We start from the raw sequence: 24,486 nt of genomic DNA on the forward strand, positions 1-24,486 counted from the left end.
AGCGCTCTGTATATAGTAGGTGTTCAATAAACATTTGCTTAATGAATCAGTCAGAAAACTAGAAACAGTGAAACTGGGAGGGAATGTTTCTCTTTTGAAAAGTTATGGGGAAACATTAAATTTCAAACATGTCTCTACCTTGAATCCCCATAGTAATTGAGGTTATTTAAAAATATTCTACCCTTGGAAAAAGCTGTTTTTCTTTAAAAATAACTGAAATGCTTAAAGAATATTTTGACGATTTTTTTTTTATGAGTGAGGCTATCTGACCTCTGATTTTCAAAATTACACAATTGAAATCAGGACTTGAGAGATAATAAATTGTTAAATATATATTTCAAAGAATAAAAAGTCATTGCCTAGTCATTGCCTAGTCATTGTATCATTTGAAGATCAGAGAAGGTGGCATGCTAAATTATGTTGAGTCATTAACAATTCCAATTAAGGTAAGCAAGAGAGAGAAAAACTCAAAATGACTTTTCAAAGAGCTTTTAATAAAAATCTTTTAAACTTGTTTTGTTCATCTAGCACAGTGGTTTTCATCTTGCCACATTAGGTCCATGATGAAATTTTCAAGGAAGGAAAAATTGGAAAATAAGGGAATATGGTTACTTTTTTGCCCAAAAGCTAGGTTTATTCACTTTAATAGATTGTTCACTGCTCTAAGATGATAAGATTGTACTTAACTTTTTAAACTATCAAATGTTCACTTTTCTGAAGAGGTGATCATAGATGGCTTAAAAAGTGTCAAGTTGGCAAAAAAAAATGTTGGTGCTTTATGTCAATACCTAAAATGATATTCATCTATGAAATCTCAAATGTCTAGAAAGCACTTCTATATACTTTTTTGTGGGGGGAGAAAGTCTAGAGGGCACTCAGGGATTTGGGAAAGGCTGTGAGAAATGTACATTTGTTGAATACACCTACTTGTGAGGCAAAAAGCTTTATACATACATGATTTCTCAGTAAATCTTTACAATTTCAGTTAGGTGTTCTCATATAGATAAGGAAATGTAAATATAAGATATATAACTTACCCATGGAATGTACTAATAGAGGGAACCAAATCTAAGTTTCTCTGATTCTATAATCTGTGCTCTTTCCTCCACACCACTTATTAAATTGAGTTTCTAATACTCATTTTAGGGAGAAATATTAATCAGTTTTTCTTTGTATATATCTTGATTCTGTGTTCCCAAATTCCCCTTCTGACTTAGAAATCTGCAGTGTATTTACATAGTGATAGCAAACATTTAAAAAACTAAATTTAGAGACATTTGTATTATTCTCTCAAAATAGCATCCCAACTATTTTTTTTGCCTTTTTGTTCCAGAAACTGCATAAAACCTGTCAGGAAATAGTCCTGTGGCAATGCTCCAAATATCTGCAGTTGAAATGATTAGCACCACAGTAGACTACAAGTCTTTGGACAGAAGTCAGTGAAAGCCAAGCTGCCTCAAAGAAGTTGAAGACATCAAATTCTCTGTAACACTAAACCAAACTCACTGCCACCCAGATTTTGAGATTAAAGAAACTGGTTACAAAGTCAATGGCATAACAATTCCATGTGTCAGGTAGAGTACAGAAGAGCGAGCAGGGGGGCGGTGGGGAGAGTACAGCACTGGAAAGAGAAAGCAAGGCAAACAATATGTAATTGTTTGTAATATGTAAAAAGCAAGGGGAGAAAGCAAGGCAAACAATATGTAATGAACCAGAATATCCAGAACACTCCAAGACCATGCTGATTAATAAGGATATGATCATGGCTCTCCAGCTTCTCACTCAGATATGGAAAACAAGTGGAGTAAAAAACACATAAACATACAGATGAAATCTTAGCAGTGTTCTTTTTAGAATTAGAAAAATTTTTTTTCTTAAAGGTATGTAGCTAATGCATTATAACTTAAGGGTCCAAAATCCAGTGTTCTGCTTGCTAAAAATCAAAGTATAAAACAAGACTTTATTTTTCTTCCATTCCTCAGTTTACCAAAGTCATTTGAAAATAAAGTCACATATTTAACAAGTGTTTGGCGACCAACTTTTAATAATACATATTTAATTTTCAGAAACATATGCTAACCATCAACAACATGATCAGGGTTCCATTGCCCCAGATGTTATTTCATTGGTACATTATATCAATATTTACAAAGGCTTTCAAATTCAACAACACAAAACAAAACAGCTTAATTTTTAAAACTACAATGCTTTAAAAAAATGTAAACAGTTCATTTTTACATTATTGTAAAAAAGAAGACTCACTCCTTAATGCGGCTTAATTTTTTTACGTGAGCAAAGCCTGGTGCTCATGGATAAAGAATGAAAAGAATTCTTTACATAGAAACATTGTGCTCCAGTGTGGCAAGAAAAAAAAAAGAAAAAGAGGAAAAAGAAAAAGAAAAGAAAAAAAAGAGAAAAGAAAAAAGAAAAATGATATATATACATACAAAGAAAAGAGTCTTAAGTCCACAATTTAGACCACAAAAAAAATCTTATCCCCAAATTGAGAAATTTATAAAAACCATTTATACATGGTTGTTGACCTATTGAAAACCTGTATAACATTTTCAAAACAGTAACTCAGTCAATACCACTTTCCTGAAAAATGAAGTTTTGTGCAAAAGAAATGGTTTAAGCTAGAAACAAGACTCCCCCACCACTCCCTGTAAGAGGCCAAAAGGGCCACTGAAATAATTTAACTCTGTTAGATTTAGTGCATGTAACCAAAAGGCACACACATGTGATTAATATATTAATATATTTTCATGCAGAAACCTGTGCATGTTCACAATTATGTAACAAAAACACAAATATAACAAAACATAAAGCCTAATGTCTGGCAATGTTATTCTAGCCACATTTCTTTCTAGTCTATCAGTCCAGGGTTTATAGATCATTAACACTGCCTCTCAAAAAATATATTATATTTGAACTTCCAATAAAAATTAAAACAAAAAGATGTTAGCCTGAAACACTATAATATACTTTTTTCAGTTCTGATACATATAGAAACTTACTGATATGTTTATTTTAAATGTCATTTCAAATTAAGATACATTTTTCCTTTTGTTAATAAACACTTTGATTGCTCCAGTGAAGTCAGCCGAAAGAAGAACTTCTGTATTATCTGTCTTCATAATACCTTAAAAGCATAAAAAAAAGGTTTTAGTTGATTTTAAAAGAATACAAAACCTGAGGTTATAAGTGCCACATGTCCATGACTCCACACCTTTCCCCCATGTTTATAGTCTTCTCCCACCTCCAAGATTTTTTTTTTTTAAGTAATCTCTATATCCATTGTGGGGCTAGAACTCACAACCCTGAGATCAAGTCACGTGCTCCACGGACCAAGCCAGCCAGGCACCCCTCAGTCTCTTCTTTCCAGCTCGCTCTTGTAATCTTTTCATTCTCTTGTACTCTCCTCTTTCTGAGGCTCACTTCCACTTACTGTGTGTTACCTGGTCTTTCCCTGGCTTGGAGAGATTACAGACCTTTGGGGCCTGGATGCCTGGATTTACTCCCAGGGAGCCCAGGCCTCTAAATTGTCCAATGCTTCACTTCATGGCAGGAGACTAGCATATTATTCAGCCCCAGGACTAGAAGGCTGACAAAACAGGATCAGCTGGGCCAAGTGTGTTGCTATCAGGGGGGTCTCTAATAAGGTTGACAGTAAGGTTCATTGTACAGCAGACATACTGCAATTGCCATGAAATGAAGTATACATGATCACTGTGTAAATACTGACAGCAACTTTTTGCCTCTATGTTTTTTTTAAAGAGTTATTTATCCATGAAAGACACAGAGAGAGAGGTAGAGACACAGACAGAGGGAGAAACAGGCCCCCACAGGAAGCCCGATGTGGGACTTGATCCTGGGACTCCAGGATCACTCCCTGAGTCAAAGGCAGACACTTAACCACAGAGCCACCCAGGCGTCCCCAGCCTCTATGGTTTGTATTGAAGAGCTATATGGCTATGCTGAATGGCAAAATGCCTACCTCTTATATTTGCCAGCAAAAATCATTTAACAAACAAAGTTTGTTAACTATTATGCATAGGCAAAAGCTGTAGATTTATAAAGGACTGATCAGTAAGGAAGAAAATAATCCAAATTGAACTGAAAAGTTGTGTACAGAATGAGTTAAGACAAAATGGCTTCATTTAGATTCGCTAAAAACCTATCCTAAGCCTGTGAACATTTCAGAAACTTACTGATATATCCTTTGATCATATCTCAAAGTTGTGCTATGCAGCAGCAGCAAAGGACTTGGAATATGAGATATGAGAAAGGCTAGAAGAAAATAATTCATTGTGTACAGATAAATGCTTTGTAAGATACGACAATAATGATGTCTCCTATGCAGCAGACGTTTTGCTAGACACTATATATTCTCTTTAATTTTTACTACAACCTTATAAACTGGGTATTAACACTATTTTACACATGCGGAAAATTGAAGCGTAAATTGCCAACTATGTCAGAAATAGAGAGGACGATCAGATAGGTTTTATGATCTCATACCATAGTTTTCAGAGTTTATTCTTACATTTTACCTCAATGGGTACAAAACAGCCATCACAAATCTGAGTATAATGCATTAAAAGTTGTGCCTCTTTAAAAAGGATCCAGTGAGTCAATTGAACCCTGTTAATATGGTGGAGTTTTGAAAAGTTTTTTTTTTAAAGTACTTTTTCATCTTTCCTCAAGTTGTTTTATTTTTTTAAAATTTTAAAGAGATTTTATTTATTTGACAGAGCGAGAGAGCACAAGCAGGGGAAGTGGCAGGCAGAGGGACAGGGAGAAGCAGGCTCTCTGGAGCCCAATGTGGGGCTTGTGATCATAACCTGAGCCAAAGGCAGACACTTAACCTACTGAACTACCCAGGTGCTTCTCTCAAGTTGTTTTAAAAGCTAGAATTTTCAGGGGCACCTGGGTGGCTTGGTTAGTTGAGTGTCTTGATTTCGGCTCAGGTCATGATCTCAGGGTCAGAGATCAAGGCCTGTGTTGGGCTCTGTGCTCAGAGTGGCGTCCCCTTGGGATTCTCTCTCTCTCTCTCTCTCTCTGTGTCCCCCTACCCCACACCATTCCATATTCTCTCTAAATAAATTAATTCTTAAAAGAAAAAAAGCTAGAATTTTCAGTGAAATGTGTAAGGGACATGTACAGAGTATAAAAAAGGTATCACTGGGAAAAAAAAACCCAAATGACTTAAGTTAAAAGAGAACACTAGATCTGATTCTGAGAAAAAAAAGAAAAAGTAAGTATTTCTAGACAGGCATTTAGTAAGGGTTTAATAATGCTGATTTGGTTTATTTTTAAATCTTGTAATTGAAGGACATACTAGACTGAAGTTTATCTATGCTGCCACAGAAGAAATAGTGTATTTGGTACAATGCACAGTGTAAATAATACTATAAGGGAAATTACTTGAGATTAAATGAAATAAAAATATTTATGAACTTTTAAGTATTCAAATACTTTTAGAAGCCCTGTTTGTATACTGTATCTTTTGTTGTGGCTTTAGAACTCTCTAAAAGGTCTGGTTGTAGTCTCTAGAGTGAAAAAGAACATTTAATAAACTATTCTGCAATTCATTTGAATAATAGATTTGTTTTCATTAACTAGTCCAAATTTTTTTTAAGATTTTTATTTTATTTATTCATGAGAGACACAGGCAGAGGGAGAATTAGACTCCCCATGGGGAGCCCGATGCAGAACTTGATCCCAGGACCCTGGGATCATGACCTGAGCCAAAGGCAGATGCTCAACCACTGAGTCACCCAGGTGTCCCGTAACCTGAGCATTTTATATAACTGAAATTACTCCTCATTTCTCTATGCATATGGTACAAATTGCAAAAAAAAAAATCAGAGGCTTGTAAATAGCTACAGATTTGAGAGGTTACAGAGCTATATATGTATGTGGCAAGTAGAAAAAGACACTGCTTTCATTTTGGTTTAATTCATTTGTTCAACACATGCCTATTAGGAGCGGCTACATGCAGGCAAGCACTGTGCTAAGCACTGGCATCACAACAATACATAGGACATTAGCAAGTCTCTGTCCTCAGAATGACAGTCCACTAGAAGAGACAGATAATAAAGAAATTTTGCATTTGTATGTCTTGTTTGCATTTCTCCAAGCAGAACTGCCCATAAAAAAATTATGAGCTTTTAAAATTTTCATTTTTAATTCCCAGGTAAATTTAAATGAAGTCAAGTTTGCAAGAAATAGGCCACTGAAATATTTAGCAAGGGATACTCCCAACAATTATGTTGTAAACAAGAAATATTCTTCATACACATGAAAACCTCACAATACCCTATGTAGGTCAATGAAGCTACTAAGTGCTGACTAGAAAAAAATGTAGGACAAATAAAATATGAGTACCTACCAGAGGGCACAGTATCCAAAACTTCAACATCTTCACCTTTTTCATTCCCTTCTGACTTTTCAGATTGCACATCCAAAGACAACATCAAACTTGGGTTTGGAGCAAAGATGGCTGATGTAACAACTGCATTGTGTGCTGGGGAAAAAGAATTTACTTCAGGATAACAAATAAATTTGATTCTAAACATCAAGACAAGAAGTATCATATGCAAAAAATACAGTAGTGTATGTTATATATGCTAATATCCTTTAAAATTAATACATAACTATTTAAAATCCAAAAATATATTCTAAAAAATATTACATATAGGCATACCTGAGAGACACTGCACATTTTGTTCCAGATCATTGTAAAAAAGTGAATATTGCAATAAAGCAAGTCAAATGAATTTGTTTCCCAGTGCATATATAAAAATTCTGTCTACACTGTACTGAAGTCAATTAATGTGCACTAGAATTAGGTCTATAAAGACAATGTACACATCTTAATTAAAAGGAGGTATGCCTGTACAAGTTCTGAGATTTCATGACTTCCCAAATTTTAGACAAGTTTTTCCTTGGTACAGAAAATTCAAACAAAGCCAAATACAAAGCAAAAGTGGTTATAACTGCCAAATTGTCTCTGAAATAATACCTGTACAAATTTACTTGTAATACATCTCCACTTTAACTTTATTCACTTTGGAAACACACAGAAGAAGGCATTTAGTTACCTTTAATACCTTCCCAAAAATCGTTACGGTCTCTCCTGACTGAAGTAAACTTGCTGAGGTCATGGTAAGTACTCCAGATATAAACATATTTATCTTCTGAGCCACTAACGAGGTAACTAAAATCATGGCTAAATTTGGGAAAGAAAGAAAAAAAATCAGTTTTTTTTTAGGTTTTCCTCTATCACTGCTTCCTACTTTAAAATACCTAAGCCAACACACAAGAGAGCTTGTTGAAATCTAGACTCCTAATCTTACTCCAGAGGTTCTGAACATGCAGGTTTGACATAGAGGCCAGAGGCACAAGGATGCTCATTAAAGCTCTAGATAACTGTGCTGCTAGTTAACCCACATTGAGAGAAATACCTACTTAACAAGATGAAAGAGAGAAGCAGAACACTTCACCAATTAAATTTCTCGGTAATTACTGGGTAATTCAAGAAGAAAGGAGAACTGTTAAGAAAAGGGCTGAAAGAGGGCTATAAGAAGAGGCAGTTATTTCAGGAGAGCCTCCAGACCCCAAATTAAGAGTTCAAATAATAATGTTCTGTAAAGGTGTAAATATAGGACACTGTAACTTTAGGGTGTTAAAAGGCTTTATTAGCTTCAGTAACTAAAAGGATAAAGACCATGGGTGGGTGGCAGGTAAATTTCCTCTTAGAAAGCTTACATAAAAGTACAAAAGCACAAACTCTGGAGCCGGGAGTGAGTCTTCTAATCCTAGCTCTGCAACACCTAGTGACTTTAGACAAATTACTTAATTTTCTGAGTCTTAGTTTCTTTGTCTGCAGAAAAGGGGCAATTCCAACTCCATCTACTAAATAGGTGGATAAGGTGAGTACTGCATGATAATAACATGAGATCAGTTGTAAAAGTGCAAAGTAACTAGAAACACCATATAAACATAAGGCATAGATCAAAGAAAATATGGGAGTAGATGAGAAATATTCTGATCTCTTGAGAATTTCTCATTGTCAATTTACCTGAAACTTGCTTTGATCTGGCTGCTGCTGTTGACATAACCCTTATACTTCATGGAGAGTGACAAATCTCTAAGATCATATAGTCTGATTCTGGAGTCATTTGAGGTTACCAGTATCTAAACATAAATCAAAGGAAAAGTTAAAAACACCACCTTTTACTCTAAGTTGTTTTTTTTAAGATTTTATTTATTTATTCATGAGACACACACACACACACACACACACACACACACACACAGGCAGAGACATAGGCAGAGGGAGAAGCAGGCTCCATGCAGGGGAGCCCAACGTGGGACTTGATCCCAGGACTCCAGGATCACACCCTGGTGTGAAGGTGGGCGCTAAACTGCTGAGCCACCCCTTTTACTCTAAGTTAACGTATAACCAAAAAGTGTATTACATATACATATACAGAGAGAATATACCTCAAAACTAAAAAAGACTGTATTCCATATGAAAGAAAATATAAGCCAAGACAGTAGGAACTTTCAGGAGTCTATTATATATAGTGTGAAAAGAGATGGTTCTGAATACTGAGTACCTTATTTTCTCCAGGTAAAGGTTCAATACCAGTAATTTTTCTTCCAACTTTGTTGCGTCCTCTGGTAGATCGGACATGTATTTGTGTGTGGTATTTCAGATGCTAAAATGAAATCACACATTTAAAATATGAGAATTAGAAGGAATCTCAAAGATCATCCAATCCAGCTTGCAGACAGGCATGGTATTACTTGCCCCAATTTATAATGCCCAGAGAGGATACACCACTTTACACAAAACTGCTAAGTATTCCATTATGAAATTTACACAAGATAATCATTTACCTCTGTATCATAGAAAATACATCTGCCATCATATGTCCCAATCACTGCGTATTTGCCATTCTGACAGAAATTTGCAGCTGTGATCAATTTTGTTTGACCGTCTACTTCATTCCATAAAGCAACTTTTTTGTCAGGTATGTTCCAAAGGCGGAGCTTTCCATCCAATGACCCACTTAGAAAATACCTGTCATCCTAAAGGTGTTGCAAAATAGAAAACTCTCATTTTACCAGATCAAGAAAAATTCATTAGGAAATCAAAACATAAACATATTAGAAATAATGTTTAAAATATGTAGATTCCATTTATAAAATATTATTCTTCAAGCATTATTTTTTTAAGATTTTATTTTTAAGTACTCTCTACATCCAATGTGGGGCCTGAACTCACAACCCCAAGATCAAGAGTCACGTGCTCCGAATGAGCCAGCTGGGTGCCCTCAAGCAAGCGTTATTAACTAAAAATAACAATTAGAAACTTCAGTATTCACTTTGGAGAAATGAATTTCTGACTACTTTATCATATCCTTAAACTGTTTTTTCCAACGTACGAATGTTAATGGATAATGTACTGGGAGCATATATTGTGTAGAATGGTTCAAGAAGTTTGAGGAATTCTGGGTTACAGAAAGTTAAAGACGATTCTCAGTTAACATGCATTCTCAATCTCCAAAAGAGGAATAAACTAGGCAGTGTTTTCCAACTTATATAAGCAGGGACCATTTTGGGGGAAGTGGGTGTTGTGGTTGAGGGAAGTTAGGCAGGAACACCTAGCAGGGCTAGCACCTTCAAGGAACATGCTTTGGGAAGAACTATCCTATAATGATATGTTTGTCCATATCCTCCTCTGGGATACATGTAATGCTTGGGTAAAAGAGTAACACCGGTTAGCCCACAGAACCAGTTATTTTGTGGGAACTTTGACACCAGGTCAGTAGGAAATCACTTCAGTATTCAAATTCTCAATCTCAAAGCAGGGGTTCTTGACAGGTGGCAAAGCTGGCCCCACAGGGGACATCTAGCAATGTCTGGAGACATTTTTGATGGTCTCAACTGGGGGTGGGGAGTTATTGGCATCTAGTGGGTAGAAGCCAGGAATGCTGTTAAACATTTTTCAACGTACAGGATAGACTTTAATCCTTTTACAACAAAGAATTATCCAGCTCAAGGGATGCCTGGGTGGCTCAGCAGTTGAGTGTCTGCCTTTGGCTCAGGCATGATCCCAGAGTTCCGGGATTGAGCCCCGCACTGGGCTCTTGCAGGGAGCCTGCTTCTCCTCCCTCTTCTGTGTCTCTGCCTCTCTGTGTCTCTCATGAATGAATAAATAAAATCTTAAACAAAAAAGAAAAAGGAAAAAAAAAGAATTATCCAGCTCAAAATGGCAACAGTGCCAAGGGTGAAAAACCCTGCTATAAACTAAACCAGGCCTACCACTAAGCTGGTCTAATTTTTTAGAAAATATTTTTAGTTTATTTATTTATGAGAGGCACACACATAGACACACACACACAGAGAGAGAGAGAGAGAGAGGCAGAGACACAGGCAGAGGGAGAAGCAGGCTCCATGCAGGGAGCCCGATGTGGGATTCGATCTGGGGCCTCCAGGATCAGGCCCTGGGCCAAAAGCAGGCACTAAACCGCTGAGCCACCCAGGGATCCCCTGATTATGCATTTTTAATTTACCAAAGTTCTTAACCAAAGTCTTCTAAGGTTCAAAATTATTATGGTCTTACACTATAAGCCTGCCCAGGAAGGGAAATTATATTGAGGGGAAAAAAAGTTCATTCTTCTCTCTTTATCTGGGGAAAAAAAGAGAAAGAAATGTAACTAAAATGTTCCATTAATATGACAAAGGTTCTTAAACATAGAGCGAAGAGGACATGAATAGAAATAGGATTTATACATTAACATAGGGGAGGGTAAGTCAGGTCAACTCAAATCCTCCACTTATTTAAATCTAGCTAGTGGAGCAGCACCAGCATGGGACTTCCCTTGTGCTTTTAGTTGCAGAGTGAAAATTAATTTAGCCTTACTCATTTGGTGGCTCTATCCTACAAGGACATAAGATAGGTCAGCAATTCCATGATGAATTTTCCTCCTTTAGTTGAAATCATACGAAATACTTCCTTTTCAGAGGAAAGAAACTGAGATTTTCTACATTGAAAATGAATTAAGATGGCTGGCTCATTTGGAAAAGCATGTGACTCTTGATCTCAGTGTTGTGAGTTTAAACCCCACACTGGGTGCAGAGCTCACTAAAACAAAACAAACGAAACAAAAAACCCACAATACCCCAAAACCAAACCAAAATCCCAAAAACAAAAAACAAAATATTTTTAGATGTTAAATGGGAATTCAGTATACCTTGTAATGCATTTTGGTCTTTGGCTCTTTCAGCCTTTTCTTCTTTGTCTCTTCCCACTCCACACCTCCCGCTATTCTTGCCTATTTGCTTCCCTATATTTAATTAATCTACCTGCTATCTCCTTTTCTTCCTCCATCTCCAGTCTCTCTTGTCTTTAACAGGACACGTTATTTTATTTATACTCAGCATGTCTTATTAAAGATCTGGGAAGGCTTTTCATTCTTACAGTTAGACCATAACATTTCCAGTTTTTCTAATACAGATTAGCAAAATATTTCCTTTCTCATTTTTTTTTAAAGTAGGCTTACACGCTAGCCCAATGTGGGACTTAAACACATAACTTGGAGATCAAGACCTGAATTGAGATCATGAGTCAGATGCTTAAGGGGTGCCAGAGTGGCTTAGTTGGTTGAGCATTCGACTCTTGATTTTGACTCAGGTCACAACCTCAGGGTTGTGAGACTGAGCTGCATGCTGTTACAGAGCTCTGCACTCAGCGGGAAGTCTGCTGGAAATTCTCTCCCTCTGCCCCTCCCTCTCCCTCTGCCCCTCCCTCTCACGTTTGTGTTCTCGCTCTCTCAAAAATAAATAAATAAATCTTAAAAAAAAAAAAAGAAGGGCACCTGGGTGGCTTGGTCAGTTAAATATCCAATTCTTGATCTCAGCTCAGGTCTTAATCTCAGGGTCATGAGTTCAAGCCCCACACTGGGCTCCATGATGGGTGTGGAGCCTACTTTAAAATAAATAGGGGGGCCTGGATGGCTTGGTCAGTTAGGAGTCTGCTTTTGGCTCGGGTCATGATCCTAGGGTCCTGGCACGGCCTCACTTTGGGCTCCCTGCTCCATGGGGAGCCTGCTTCTCCCTTTCCCTCTGCCTGCTACTCCCCCTGGTTGTGCTTGTATGCTGTCAAGCGAATAAATAAAATCTTTTAATAAATAAATAAAACAAAATGAAACACTAAATTAAGTTGTTCTTAACTATGTGGCTGTTAATAACTTTTTTTTCTGTAGTCCAAAAGCCCTCAGGGACACCAGGTTCCCTTGCCTTCTTCTGGTCTAATAAAAAATACATAAAAATTACTTACTCTTGGATGGAAAGCTATGGCAGTGACAAAATCTATATGTTGAAAACAGCAAAGGCATTCTCTTCTGGAAATGTGCCATAACCTGACCGTTTTATCCATCGAAGAAGAAAGCAGGAAGTAGTTCTATCAAGAAATTGACATTGATCATTTTATCACCCTATGAAAAAACACTACTTGTACAATTAAAGGCTTTTATTTTCAGTCCTATGTATTTCAATAGTTTTGTTATTATACTTAGCATCAGAAAGAACAAGATTATCCAATTCACTTGGAAGATCCCATTTTTTCCCAGTTACATACCATATTCCTTCAATTCTAAGACTTTTTTTATATTACCTGTTCTGAAATTAGGAAAATCTTACCATCTATGTCAAAAGAAATCTGCTAGGCAACAAGAGAGGACTAAGGTGTGCCTTAGTTGTTATAGTCTGCATGAGGCTATGAGTATAAGGCATCCATTCATTTGACTGTCACTTCAGTTCAGTTATTTTGACACTGGCAACACTAATTTATTTTAACTCACACAAATTCCCTAAGTGACACTTAAAATGCCTTCAAAAAGATTACCCTATAATGCAGCAGGAAAATGAAAAGTTATTGTGCACCTGTCATACCCTAGGCAAGAAAATGAGAGAAAAGAAATTGTCAAACATCTCGGAATAAATCACAGAATTTTCAAAGCTATAAGAGGGTAGTGTAACTGCTTTAGGCACTATGATGGCTCAACCCAGGAACCAAACATATATCTGTCAAAAGCTTCCAGCTGGCAGAAGTTCATTAACTTTTCAGCATAATCTATTTAAGGAGAGAACTATGAGTTATAATGAAGGAGAAAACACAAATGAGACCCTAGTGTTCTTTGGTATGTCTAAAGGTGCTAAACAAATCAAAGCAATGATGACATTTATTGAGTACTTGCAATGTGCTAAAAGTTTTTCTCAACACTATGCTATGAGGTTGGTTACATTATTATCCCCCTTTACAAATGAGAACACTGAGGGACAGAGATATTAAATAATTGTCTAAGACTACACAGCTCATCAGTGGCAGAGTGGAATTCAAACTTAGGGAGTCTGCCCTTCGGGCCAGGCTGTAACCACTACACTCTTCTGCAGAGTGCTTAAGTAGAACATGTTTTAAAAAAAGCAATAAGATGCTTAGTCATTTGCTAAAAGTAATAAAGAATCTTTAACATTTGAATGTAAAAAGGCTTAAGTGCAAATATTGATTTGGATACATTGCTGCACTAATAAATATGTGCTATTTGGGGCTAGTTTTAAAAGTGTATGCGTTATGTGGTATACCTGTTTTATTTTTTTTAAGATTTACTTATTTGAGAGAATGTGGCCATGTGTGCATGGTGGGAGGAGCAAAGGCAGAGAGTGAGAATCCTCAAGCAGACTCCTCACTGAGAGAGGAGCCCAACGCAGGGCTCAATCCCAGGACCTTAAGGTCATGATGTGAGCTGAAATTGAGAGTCTGACATTTAACAGACTGAGCCACACAAGCGCCCCTGTTTTTTAAACAGATAGCGTAACATACAATTAAAAAATAGAACTTTAGGGATGCCTGGGTGGCTCAGTGGTTGAGCATCTGTCTGCCTTTGACTCAGGGTGTGATCCTGGAGTTCTGGGATCAAGTCCCACATTGGGTTCCCTGTAAGGATCCTGCTTCTCCTTCTGCCTGTGTCTCTGCCTCTCTCTGTGTGTCTCTCATGAATCAATAAATAAAATTTTAAAAAAACCCAGAATTTTGATAAAAATGTTACTCAGACATCAAAAAGAATGAAATCTTACCACTTGTAATGACATGGATGGAACTAGAGAGTATTATGCTAAGTGACAATAAATCAGAGAAAGACAACTATGATATGATCTCACTCATATGTGGAACTTAAAAAAACAAAACAGATGAACATAGAGGAAGAGAAGGAAAAATAAAATGAGGTGAAATCAGAGAGGGAGACAAACCGTAAGAGACTCTTAACTTTAGGAAACAAAGTGAAGGTTTGCTAGAGGGGAAATGGGGTAACTGGGAGATGGGCATTAAGGAGGGGACTTAATGTGATGAGCACTGGGTGTTATATGCAACTGATAAATCACTAAACTCTATCTCTGAAACTAATATAACACTATTCATTAATTGATTTTAAATTAAAAAAATAAAGATGGTTTCTACATAGAAAAAAAAGAACTTTGAAAGATTTATAACTTTTGAAACATCTAATAACAATTATTTTTATTTTCAAGTTCCACTCAGTTCCAGAAATGTTCTGAAGAGTATGTACAGTTTTCTATTTTCAGTTCATTAATAAAACTGTATAAAACCCAAATCTATGTATATCAACAATATTCAGATAAAAAATAAAAATAAAAACCCCCAAATCTATGGTCTGCTCCCCATTAAACTCATTTTATTCAATTCTTGCAATACTCTATTGCTTTAAGCATATGAAAGAAATATGAAAACATCCCTAAAAGTGAAGATACTGAAGACTTATTAAGATTTGTTCTGTTATGCTAAGAAGATTCTGTTCAATAAATACTTATTGAATAAATGAAATTAAATACTTTTCTTGAACCAAGCAGTATCTTCAGAGTCAAAGAAATTAGATTTAAACCTAAGTTCCACCCATAATTAGTTTTGTGATCTCGGATAGGTCAGAGACCTAGTCTCCTTATCTACAAATGAAATATTGTCTACCTCACAGGTCACTTTAAGAATTAACAAGGTAGGTCGCCTGGGGTGCTCAGTCCCTTAATTGTAGGACTCCTCAGGTCATGATCTCAGGGTCCAGATCTGGAGATCAAGCCCAGTGGTATCGTTGGGCTCTGCACTCAGCAGGGAGTCGTTTCCCTCCTCCTCTCTCCCTTTGCCCTTTCCCCTGCTCGTGTATTCTCTTTCTCTCCTTCTCTTAAATAAATAAATAAATAAATAAATAAATAAATAAATAAATAAATAAAATTTTAAAAAAAGAATTAACAAGGTAATTCTCATTACCTGGCACAAAGTAAGTCTTCAATAGATAGAACAATCACTATAAATACTGATTATGCTAGATACTGAAGAGAAACAAAAGTAAAATAAAATCTGGTCCCTACTTTGGCCCTTAGAATCCTGTTGCAAATAATATCTAGACATGTACATAAGTAAACAGGTAAAAAAGAAAGCAAAAGAAAAGAGCACAGAGACAGATAAAGGCCTTATGAACAAAACCAAGATTCCTGGAGAAGAAATTCTGCCCTAAGACTCCAGTGTGACTCCTGCTGAATTTCTAGCCTGCCAGTCTGCCCTACAGATTTCAACTTGCCTGCACCCACAGTTGAGTGCTCCAATTCCTTAAAATAAATCTCCTTATGTATGTATGTTCTCTTGGTTGTATTACTCTGGAGAACCCTGACTGATAAGTGGTCAACGGAGAGCTCATTTCTTCCAGTCAGGGTTACATCCCATAAAAAATATTGGGTTGTTTTCAGAAAGTAAAACGAGTGAAGGTTCCCAAATATGTGTGTACTTTGTACTTATCCCCAATGAGTATGATTATTAGATTCTGGAAACTTCAGATTTGTATCTTCTGACAACTCAGATTTCACACAGGGTGTGGGAGGAGTATAAAGATACAATTAGGGCTCAGTTTAAGACCAGACTACCAGGTAAGGTCTAAGTTTTTTCCAAGTTAGAAAAAGACATTATGACAGATGGATTTTTTAAAGCATCCAGAATACCTAAACAATTATGACGGGAGCAGCAATTCATAAATGGAGTGATTCAAAGTTGGAGCTCAGGGAAAGCCTGACTTGCCTATATATACCAGTAGTAACTTTGTGGTACATGAGGTTCACTTGACACAGTGAAAATATATGTGCAACACTGATATCCCTCTGCTGGTATTTTGTTAACTCAGTTGACTTTTCTCAGTTTAAGGCTTTTATATTTTTAAAGCTTTTTTATTCATTTATTTATTTGAGAGAGAGAGAGAGAGAGCGCACATGCAGTGGGAGGAGGAGGCAGAGAGAGAGAGAGAGGGAGAAGCAGATGCTCTGCTGAGCAAGGAGTCCAATGTGGGGCTCGATCCCAGGACCCTGGGATCATGACTTGAATTGAAGGAAGACTTAACCAACTGAGTCACCCAGGAGCCCTAGTTTAAGGCTTTTAAATATTACTTCCCCCTCCAATTCTAAATATATTTTAGATCCTGATTACTGACAAATGTTAATCACAAAGGAAATATAGGGTATTATGCAAGAATTCCAAACAATGCTTCATGCTTCAGACGCCTTAAATAAAATGTAAAGTATCCCTTTAAGTTTCTGCAAAACTGCTAAGATACTTGTTCAGTGGTGGAACAGGCCCCTCTACTTCTGAAATAATTTTGCTCTAAGGGAAAAAACCAAAATGATGACTTATTAAAGAGTTACATATTGGTAAACTTAATGATTCAATAAATATAGATTAGCCAAAGCAGTCTTGCTTAGATCAGACTTCACCATTGTAGCTGCAGTCATATCCACTTTGCGAGGATAGTTACATTGCAAAATTACTTCATAAAGAAGAAAAAAGTACAAATATATAGACAGTTCGGGACAGAAGCTGTTAAGTAATATATACATTTTATTAGCCTAACTTGATGTTTCTCCTCTTTTTAACCGATTACTTTGTAGATAACTCCCATGAAATATATATAACCATTCAAAAACTTGACAGTGTGACAATCATAAGAAGAAAACACTTGTTTTTATCCCAAAGTCATAATTACATAGAATTAATACACTCTTCAAGTAAGAATTTCTTACTTTAGACCATGAAAGATCAAGAAGATCAGCGGTGTGTCCTTTATATTTGCAAAATGGCCGCTGCCGAAAAGGTGCATTTTTATCATCAGGATCTTCATCAGCTCCACTGCATACCTATTTAGATATAAAGACAAAGGTTAAAACTAGAAAAACAAAAGCTTCATACTCTTCCTACCCCATCCATTCTATCATTTTGTATGCTGCCTAACTGAAATCTTGATCTACCAGTAACAAACTCCCCTTTACGATGAATCTACTACTTATCACTCATCCATCTCCTTGTTCTAATAAACCAGGATCATCCCTGAAGACTGTGCTATCACAATCTCTCCCTCCTTAACAGAGCCCCTACTTTGTCCTTTTCTGAGCATCTGTTCCTTCCGGAGAGGTGGGAGCCAGCACCAGGGGATGAATCATGATCGGTCTTGAGCTCATTCCCTTTCCCAGTGATGATTGATTTAGGCATGGGCATGTGCTACAGTTTTTGTCAATTAGACATGAAGGAAAGTGGTGGGGGAGACAGAGGAAAGGCTTCCAGAAAGATTTACTCACTCTTAAAATGGGCATACTAAAGGGATGTTCTTCTTTCCTTCCTCTGAACATTGCTGTCCGTATGACACCTAAGACTGTAGTTGCCATCTAACTACCGTGAGGGGAACAAACCAAAGAACAACAGACAAAGAAGAGCAAAGCAGGAGGATGGCAGGACCCTGTGTCCCTGATGACACTACAGAGCTGCTGAATTAACCAACCCTGGTACCGCCTTACCTCCAGACTTGCTTCCTCATTGTTTAAGCCATTTTCAGTTGGATTTCTGTTATTTGAAGTCAAAAGCATCCTGACAGAGGTAGGTAGAAAATAATGCCATACATGTGTGCCATGCATTTAGTTTACAACATGCTTTTGTATTCATTATCTGAATGAATCCTAACAACTCTGTCAGGTAGGTATTAACATTATGAAGATGGAGATATTAAGAAAAAAACCTGAGGCTCAAAGAGATCAAAATAACATATTAAAGCTCACACAGCCACCTGTAAACAGCAGAACCAAAGCAGAAATACAACCATATGTCCAAAAATTGTCCCTCAAATGTTTTAGAGGATGTAGCATAGGCAAAAATACAGAGTTGTTAGCTAATAGGCCTTGCATATTTAGGTAGGATGATGAGGATGGGGGAAAAGCGTCTGGAGATATAACAGGGGATTAGGGTAAAAAGGTACTTTGAGACCAGATCATAAAGAGCCTCACATTTGTGGCTTAAAAGTTCAGATATTCTAAGGCAGTGGAGAGCCAGGACAGGCTTCTGAAAAGAAAAAAATAACACGATGTGACCAGTGCTTTGGAAAGAGAAAGCTGGGCAGTAAGGTAAAAGATGGTAGGGAGAAAGAGTTGGAGGCAGGAAGAGCAGTAAGTGTAAATAAGAATGAGGAAGGCTTAAACTAGGCCAGTGGCCATAGGACAAATAAAAACTACTACTACTATTTGCCTAGAACTTTACAGTGTATAAAAACATCTTTATATCTACTGCAAAGGTAGAACAGCTACAAGAGATGCTGTGACCTTTTGCCAAGCACTCCTAATCCTAGAGGACTACAGCTTCATCCTCTAGTTGTGTGTCAGCCTAGAGAGCACAGAAGAACACATAAAACTAAACAGGGTTGCCCTACTGCATAAAATTCAACCTTTTGCTAAATAACCATTTACATTTCATTAATTCCTCAGCATCATTCCTCTAGCACTGATTCCAGATCTTATTTTTCTCTTCAAACATCCATGTTCTTCTCCTTGTACTCTACATTTTCTTTCAAAATACTTTAATACATCTTTTTGATTATAAATACATGACCAGTGTAGACAATTCAGAAAGCATTGGAAGCAGAAAAACTAAAATTAAAACATAATTTGCTAACATTTTGATGGCCTTCATCTTTCATTTCTTAAAAAACATTAACTGAAATCATTGCACACATGATTCAGTATCTTCCTTTCCATTATACCATGAACATTTTCAGTAATTCACTCTCTGAAAACATTTACTAGCTGCATATGGATGTGCCATAATTTAATCATTCTCTAACTGGTCATTTAGACATTGACAATTTTTTGTTAGAATAGCAATTCAATGAACATCCTGGAACATGCATCTTTATCCCTATTTTATTATTAAGAGTATTACAGTTAAAAGGTTTAAACCCAAGACTTTTATACTATCTTCTGTTATTTGTTTTTAATAAAAGCAGGTATGTTTACTAAAGAAAATTTTAAAAGTACAGACAAGTATAAAGAATCAAATAAAAATGGCCTAAAATCTCATCATCTAGAGATGACTACTACTAATAATTTAGTAATTTCTTTTTCCCCCCAAAGATCTTATTTTCAAGTGATCTCTACACCCAACATGGGGCTTGAACTCACAACCCTGAGATCAAGAGTCACATGTTCTACTGACTGAGCCAGCTAAGTGCCCCAACTTTAGTGTATTTCTTTGAAAAAAAAACTTTTTTTATAAGATTTTATTTGACAGAGAGAGTGAGTGAGAGAGCACAAGCATAGAGAGTGGCAGAGGGAAAAAGAGAAGCAGACTCAGGGAGCCCGATGCAAGGCTCCATCCCAGGACCTTGAGATTATGACCTGAGCCGATGGCAGACGCTTAACTGACTGAGACACCCAGGCACCCTTCTTTGAAAATTTTTTTAACCTCACATTTTATTTTGAATATTTTTAATGTCATTAGTCTTTGAAAATAATCTAAGGACTCCATAGTATTCTACTTCAAGAATTATACCATAGTTTTTATTTTCCAACTGTTAAAAATTTAAATTGTTTAAATTTTAACTATTGTTAGAATACTAAGATGAAAATCCTCTTACTTACATCCTTGAGCCTGATTATTTTTTTTAAAAAAGATTTATTTATTTGAGAGAAAAAGAGTGAGCATGAGCAGGGGGAGGGGCAGAAGGAGAAGCAGAGGCCTCGCTGAGCAGGAAGCCCTATGCAGGGTTGGATCCCAGGACCCTGGGATCACGACCCCAGCCAAAGGCAGACACTTAATTGACTAAGCCACTCAGGCACCCCCGATTATTTCTTCTTGACAGAATTTTTAAAAAAGATTTCATTTATTTATTCATGAGAGACAGAGAGAGAAAAAGAGAGAGAGAGAGAGAGAGAGAGAGAGAGAGAGAGAGGCAGAGACACAGGCAGAGGGAGAAGCAGGCTCCATGCAGGGAGCCCAACGTGAGACTCGATCCCGGGTCTCCAGGATCACACCCTGGGCTGAAGGCAGCACTAAACCGCTGAGTCACCTGGGCTGCCCTCATGACAGATTTTTAAAGGCAGAATTATTAAAGGTAGACTCAACCAGTAAAATGTTATGTATTCTATCTATATGTATTCTCTATAAGCAGATATCTACATCTAGAGAGATATTTATATCTCTAAATAAATATATATAAAACTTTATTATGGCCATTTCAAATATACATGAAGTAGAATAATGTAATAAATAGAATGAACTCCATACATACATCACCTGCTTTAATGATTATGAATATTTTACTCATCTTGTTTTATCAATCCTTGCACGTTTACATATTTGCTTATTTTTGCTGGAGCACTTAAAGCAAGATCTAAACACCAATGATTTTACCAGTAAATAATCTTTATGTATTTCTAATTAATAAGCCCTCTTAAGTATAACTACCATGCCATTATTACACCTAAAAAATACCATTTGTATCATCTAATATCTAACCTATATTCAAATATCTGGTTATCTAAAAATGTCTTTTAAAGTTGGACTGCTATGAAAACTTGTAAGCCTTTTGATATTTATTAGCACTATTTACCAGTTATTGTGTTAATTATTTGAGATAAAATAAATAATATAATTCTTATCATTCTTATATTCTAGTCTCAGTATTTAAAAGCTAGAATGAATCTTTTAAAATATGTTAGATTATATTATTCTGTGTTCAAATACCCTGGCACAGAGTCAGGGCTCATAAAATGTTAGCTGTTGTTACATAAATTGATGTAGTACACTAAGTGCCTTTAACAGAAATATGAGCAAAATACCTTGGGGGCAGTGAGGGAACATATGAATAATATATACTGGATGCAGCAAGAAATGCTTCAGTGAGGACTCTTGAGTCTTAAACCAATTGGCAAGGCAAATGGGAACAGCATATGTAAATACATGCAATCAACAAAGAATCTGACATTTTTGTTGGGGTAACAATGAACATCTGAGAAATGGCTCAGAACACAAGGTTTGTGAAAGGGAAGGGTGAAAAATAACACTGAGAACTAAGGTCAGGCTGATCTCTGCAAGACTGAGCCACAATAACGAATCTGGACTTAAATCTATAGGTAAAAAAAGAGAACCCAAAGCAGTGCTTTAACAGGAAAGGAACTAAATCAGGTATGTTTTATAGGAAAGTAATTCTGTTAGCAATGAGGATGAAAGACTGGAATCTGGAAGAATAGCTATTATGATTCAAAGTAAGAGGTAAAGGCCCAGATTACAAACAGTGGAAATGAAAGGCCAGATTCCAAAGACATTTCTGAGATCCAGTTGGCAGGATCTGGTGAATGAGCAAACGCTGAAGGAGAGAAAAGTAAAAAGTGATCACAGTTTCTAACTCAGAAGATGGTATGGCTTTTAACTAACTGACATCAAATACATTATCAAAGGAGGGGTTATCCAGGGAAAATTATATATTTTTTTAAAGATTTTATTTATTTATTCATGAGAAACTCACAGAGAGAAAGGCAGAGACACAGGCAGAGGGAGAAGCAGGTCCCACGCAGGGAGCCCGACTTGGGACTCGACCCTGGGGCTCCAGGATCACGCCCTGGGCCAAAGGCAGGCGCCAAACCACTGAACCACCCAGGGATCCCTGGGAAAATGATATTTAATTCTGCTTTGGATATATATTATCATCACTGATGCCTGTTTTTCCCCATGCAGAGCTCCTTCACATAAACTGTCCATCGCATCTTTATACTTCAGTGCCTAACACGTAGTAGAAATGTAGTAATTGTTGTTGACCAAACCAAATCTAAATCAATGCATATTTTTGAAAGATTTACTTATTTTAGAGACATATTTTTTAAAATTTATTTATTTTAGAGGGCATGCATGAGGTGAAGGTCAGGGGGAAAGTCTTCAAGTAGACTCCCCTGAGCATGGAGCCTGATCTCACCACCTATGAGATCATTACCTGAGCCAAAACCAAGAGTCAGACATTTAACCCACTGAGCCACCCAAGAGCTCCTGAATGCACTTTATTTTTTAAAGATTTATTTGAGAGAGAGAGAAAACACGTGTGTGTATGTGTGCAGGGTTGGGGGAAGGGCAGAGGGGCAGGGAGAGAGAATCTCAAGCAGACACCCCACTGAGAACAGGGCCTGATATGGGCCTTGAGCTCATGACCCTGAGATCATGACCTGAGTCGAAACCAAGAGCCACACGTTTAACCTAAGCCACCCAGGTGCCCTTCAATGCATATTTTTAAATAAAATGCTGCACATGTACACTTTCACAAAAATTACCTCTCACCTCCATATAGCTAACTCCTTTCATCTAAATTTTAGATTTTAATAATCTTGAAGGAGATCAGACTATGTCACCCCAAAATATTCCCTTCGCATAAAGATTATTTTGAACTGGAGGCAACTGAGAAAGAACAGACACAAGAAAAAGTCTCTGCCCTCCCTGCTTCTACTCGAAAGCAGAGCAAGAAATTCTTTGTGAGGGTGTCTCCCCTTCATCTCTTCCTTGCCAAGAAGGGGAAAGTACATCTTACCTCTGGAGATAGTTACTAAATAATCCTTATCCTCCATTAGTTTCCCCCAATATTTTTACCTGGTCACAATTTATTCCCTTTAGGGGAGTAAATTTGAGCTTTAGGCCCAACCCCTTTCCTTCTGGCCTGGTCACCTCTCCACAAACTTACCACCTTTGTTAAAATCATATATAAGCCCCTGGGTCTAACTGCTTCTTTAGGTATTCAGTATTTTTCTATGAAGGCCTCCATATACATATATAGTGAACTGTTTCTCCTGTGAATCTGTCTTTGGTCAGGTTATTCGTGGATCCCAGCTACAATCCTGGCTGTAGAACCTAAGAGAGTAGCAAATTTTTTCCCTCCTTAAAATCTTCTCTCAAAAATTCAAAGCAGCAGTTAAATGCTATAACACCCATAATGATGTCCCACTAATCAAGCACACCAAACACAGATTTAACCCAAGAAAAGCACCAATTCCTATATAAACAACATAGTTACAACTTCTACTTTCAAGCAGAAATTTTACAAATCTCTACCATACTGGAGCAAACTCGGCACATCCTCTTCCTTTCTTCCATTTCTTCCATTTACAGAGCTACTTTTGTAAATCAATAGGAATGGAGAGAGCATAATAGGCAGAATTCTAGGCTTGGCATGACCAATGAAGAGGTTAGGGATCTTGGGTGTGTCATTCTCTATGCCCAGCCATAGTACAGGTAATTCTTTTTTTTTTTTTTTTTTTAAATTTTTTTTTTTAATTTTTATTTATTTATGATAGTCACAGAGAGAGAGAGAGAGGCAGAGACATAGGCAGAGGGAGAAGCAGGCTCCATGCACCGGGAGCCTGATGTGGGATTCGATCCTGGGTCTCCAGGATCGCGCCCTGGGCCAAAGGCAGGCGCCAAACCGCTGCGCCACCCAGGGATCCCAGTACAGGTAATTCTAAGTACTCTATTTTACATGAATGCTAACAAGAATGAGGATGTAGTTCAGAAGAGATAAGTATATCACTATCATAAGAAAAAAAGAACACACACATCAGGAAAGTAAATCAATGAATACACTGTATATACTGCCCCTCACTGTAGCTAGTGCTATGATAAAAGATAATATCAGATATCATACTCCAAAGGCATATGAAATCGAGGCCTCTTCTAACCACCCCCTAACAAAATGACAGAAGTGAAAGAAACACCAATCTTTTCCTGAAAACAACAGATATAAACGATACTCAACTACTATAGGAAAAAAACCTCAATACTCCAGGGGGTCACTACTTTTTGTATCAAAGAAATACTATGCTCCTCATTTTGAAAGCCTATATTTTGGGCACCTGGGTGGCACAGTTGGTTTAGTGACTGACTCTTGGTTTTGGCTCAGGTTGTGGTCTCAGGGTCGTGAGACTGAGCCCCCAGTCAGGCTCTGTGCTTGGCATGGAGTCTGCTTGAATTTCTTTCTTCCTCTCCCTTTTGCCCCTCCCCACACCACATACTTGTGTACAATCTATCAAATAAATAAATCTTTAAAAAAAAGGCCTGTATTCAAA

The 24,486-nt window shown here is 37.0% G+C and overlaps 1 protein-coding gene across 2 annotated transcripts in view; it reads right to left on the reverse strand.

The window, feature by feature from the left end:
* Nucleotides 1-2,015: 2,015 nt before the first annotated feature.
* The window catches only part of WDR44 (WD repeat domain 44), an 81,521-nt gene continuing 59,050 nt past the window's right edge, over nucleotides 2,016-24,486 (reverse strand). For both annotated transcript variants that reach the window (XM_072817977.1, XM_072817978.1), the window contains 8 exons: nucleotides 17,149-17,262; nucleotides 12,356-12,478; nucleotides 8,911-9,102; nucleotides 8,628-8,729; nucleotides 8,087-8,202; nucleotides 7,107-7,234; nucleotides 6,395-6,529; nucleotides 2,016-3,142 (listed from right to left, as the gene is read on the reverse strand). In XM_072817977.1, coding sequence (XP_072674078.1) covers nucleotides 3,048-3,142; nucleotides 6,395-6,529; nucleotides 7,107-7,234; nucleotides 8,087-8,202; nucleotides 8,628-8,729; nucleotides 8,911-9,102; nucleotides 12,356-12,478; nucleotides 17,149-17,262 — 1,005 coding nt within the window. In that variant the 3' untranslated portion in view covers nucleotides 2,016-3,047. The remainder of the gene's footprint in view (nucleotides 3,143-6,394; nucleotides 6,530-7,106; nucleotides 7,235-8,086; nucleotides 8,203-8,627; nucleotides 8,730-8,910; nucleotides 9,103-12,355; nucleotides 12,479-17,148; nucleotides 17,263-24,486) is intronic.

The sequence above is a fragment of the Canis lupus genome, chromosome X (assembly GCF_048164855.1).
Source record: "Canis lupus baileyi chromosome X, mCanLup2.hap1, whole genome shotgun sequence".
Taxonomy (NCBI): Eukaryota; Metazoa; Chordata; class Mammalia; order Carnivora; family Canidae; genus Canis; species Canis lupus.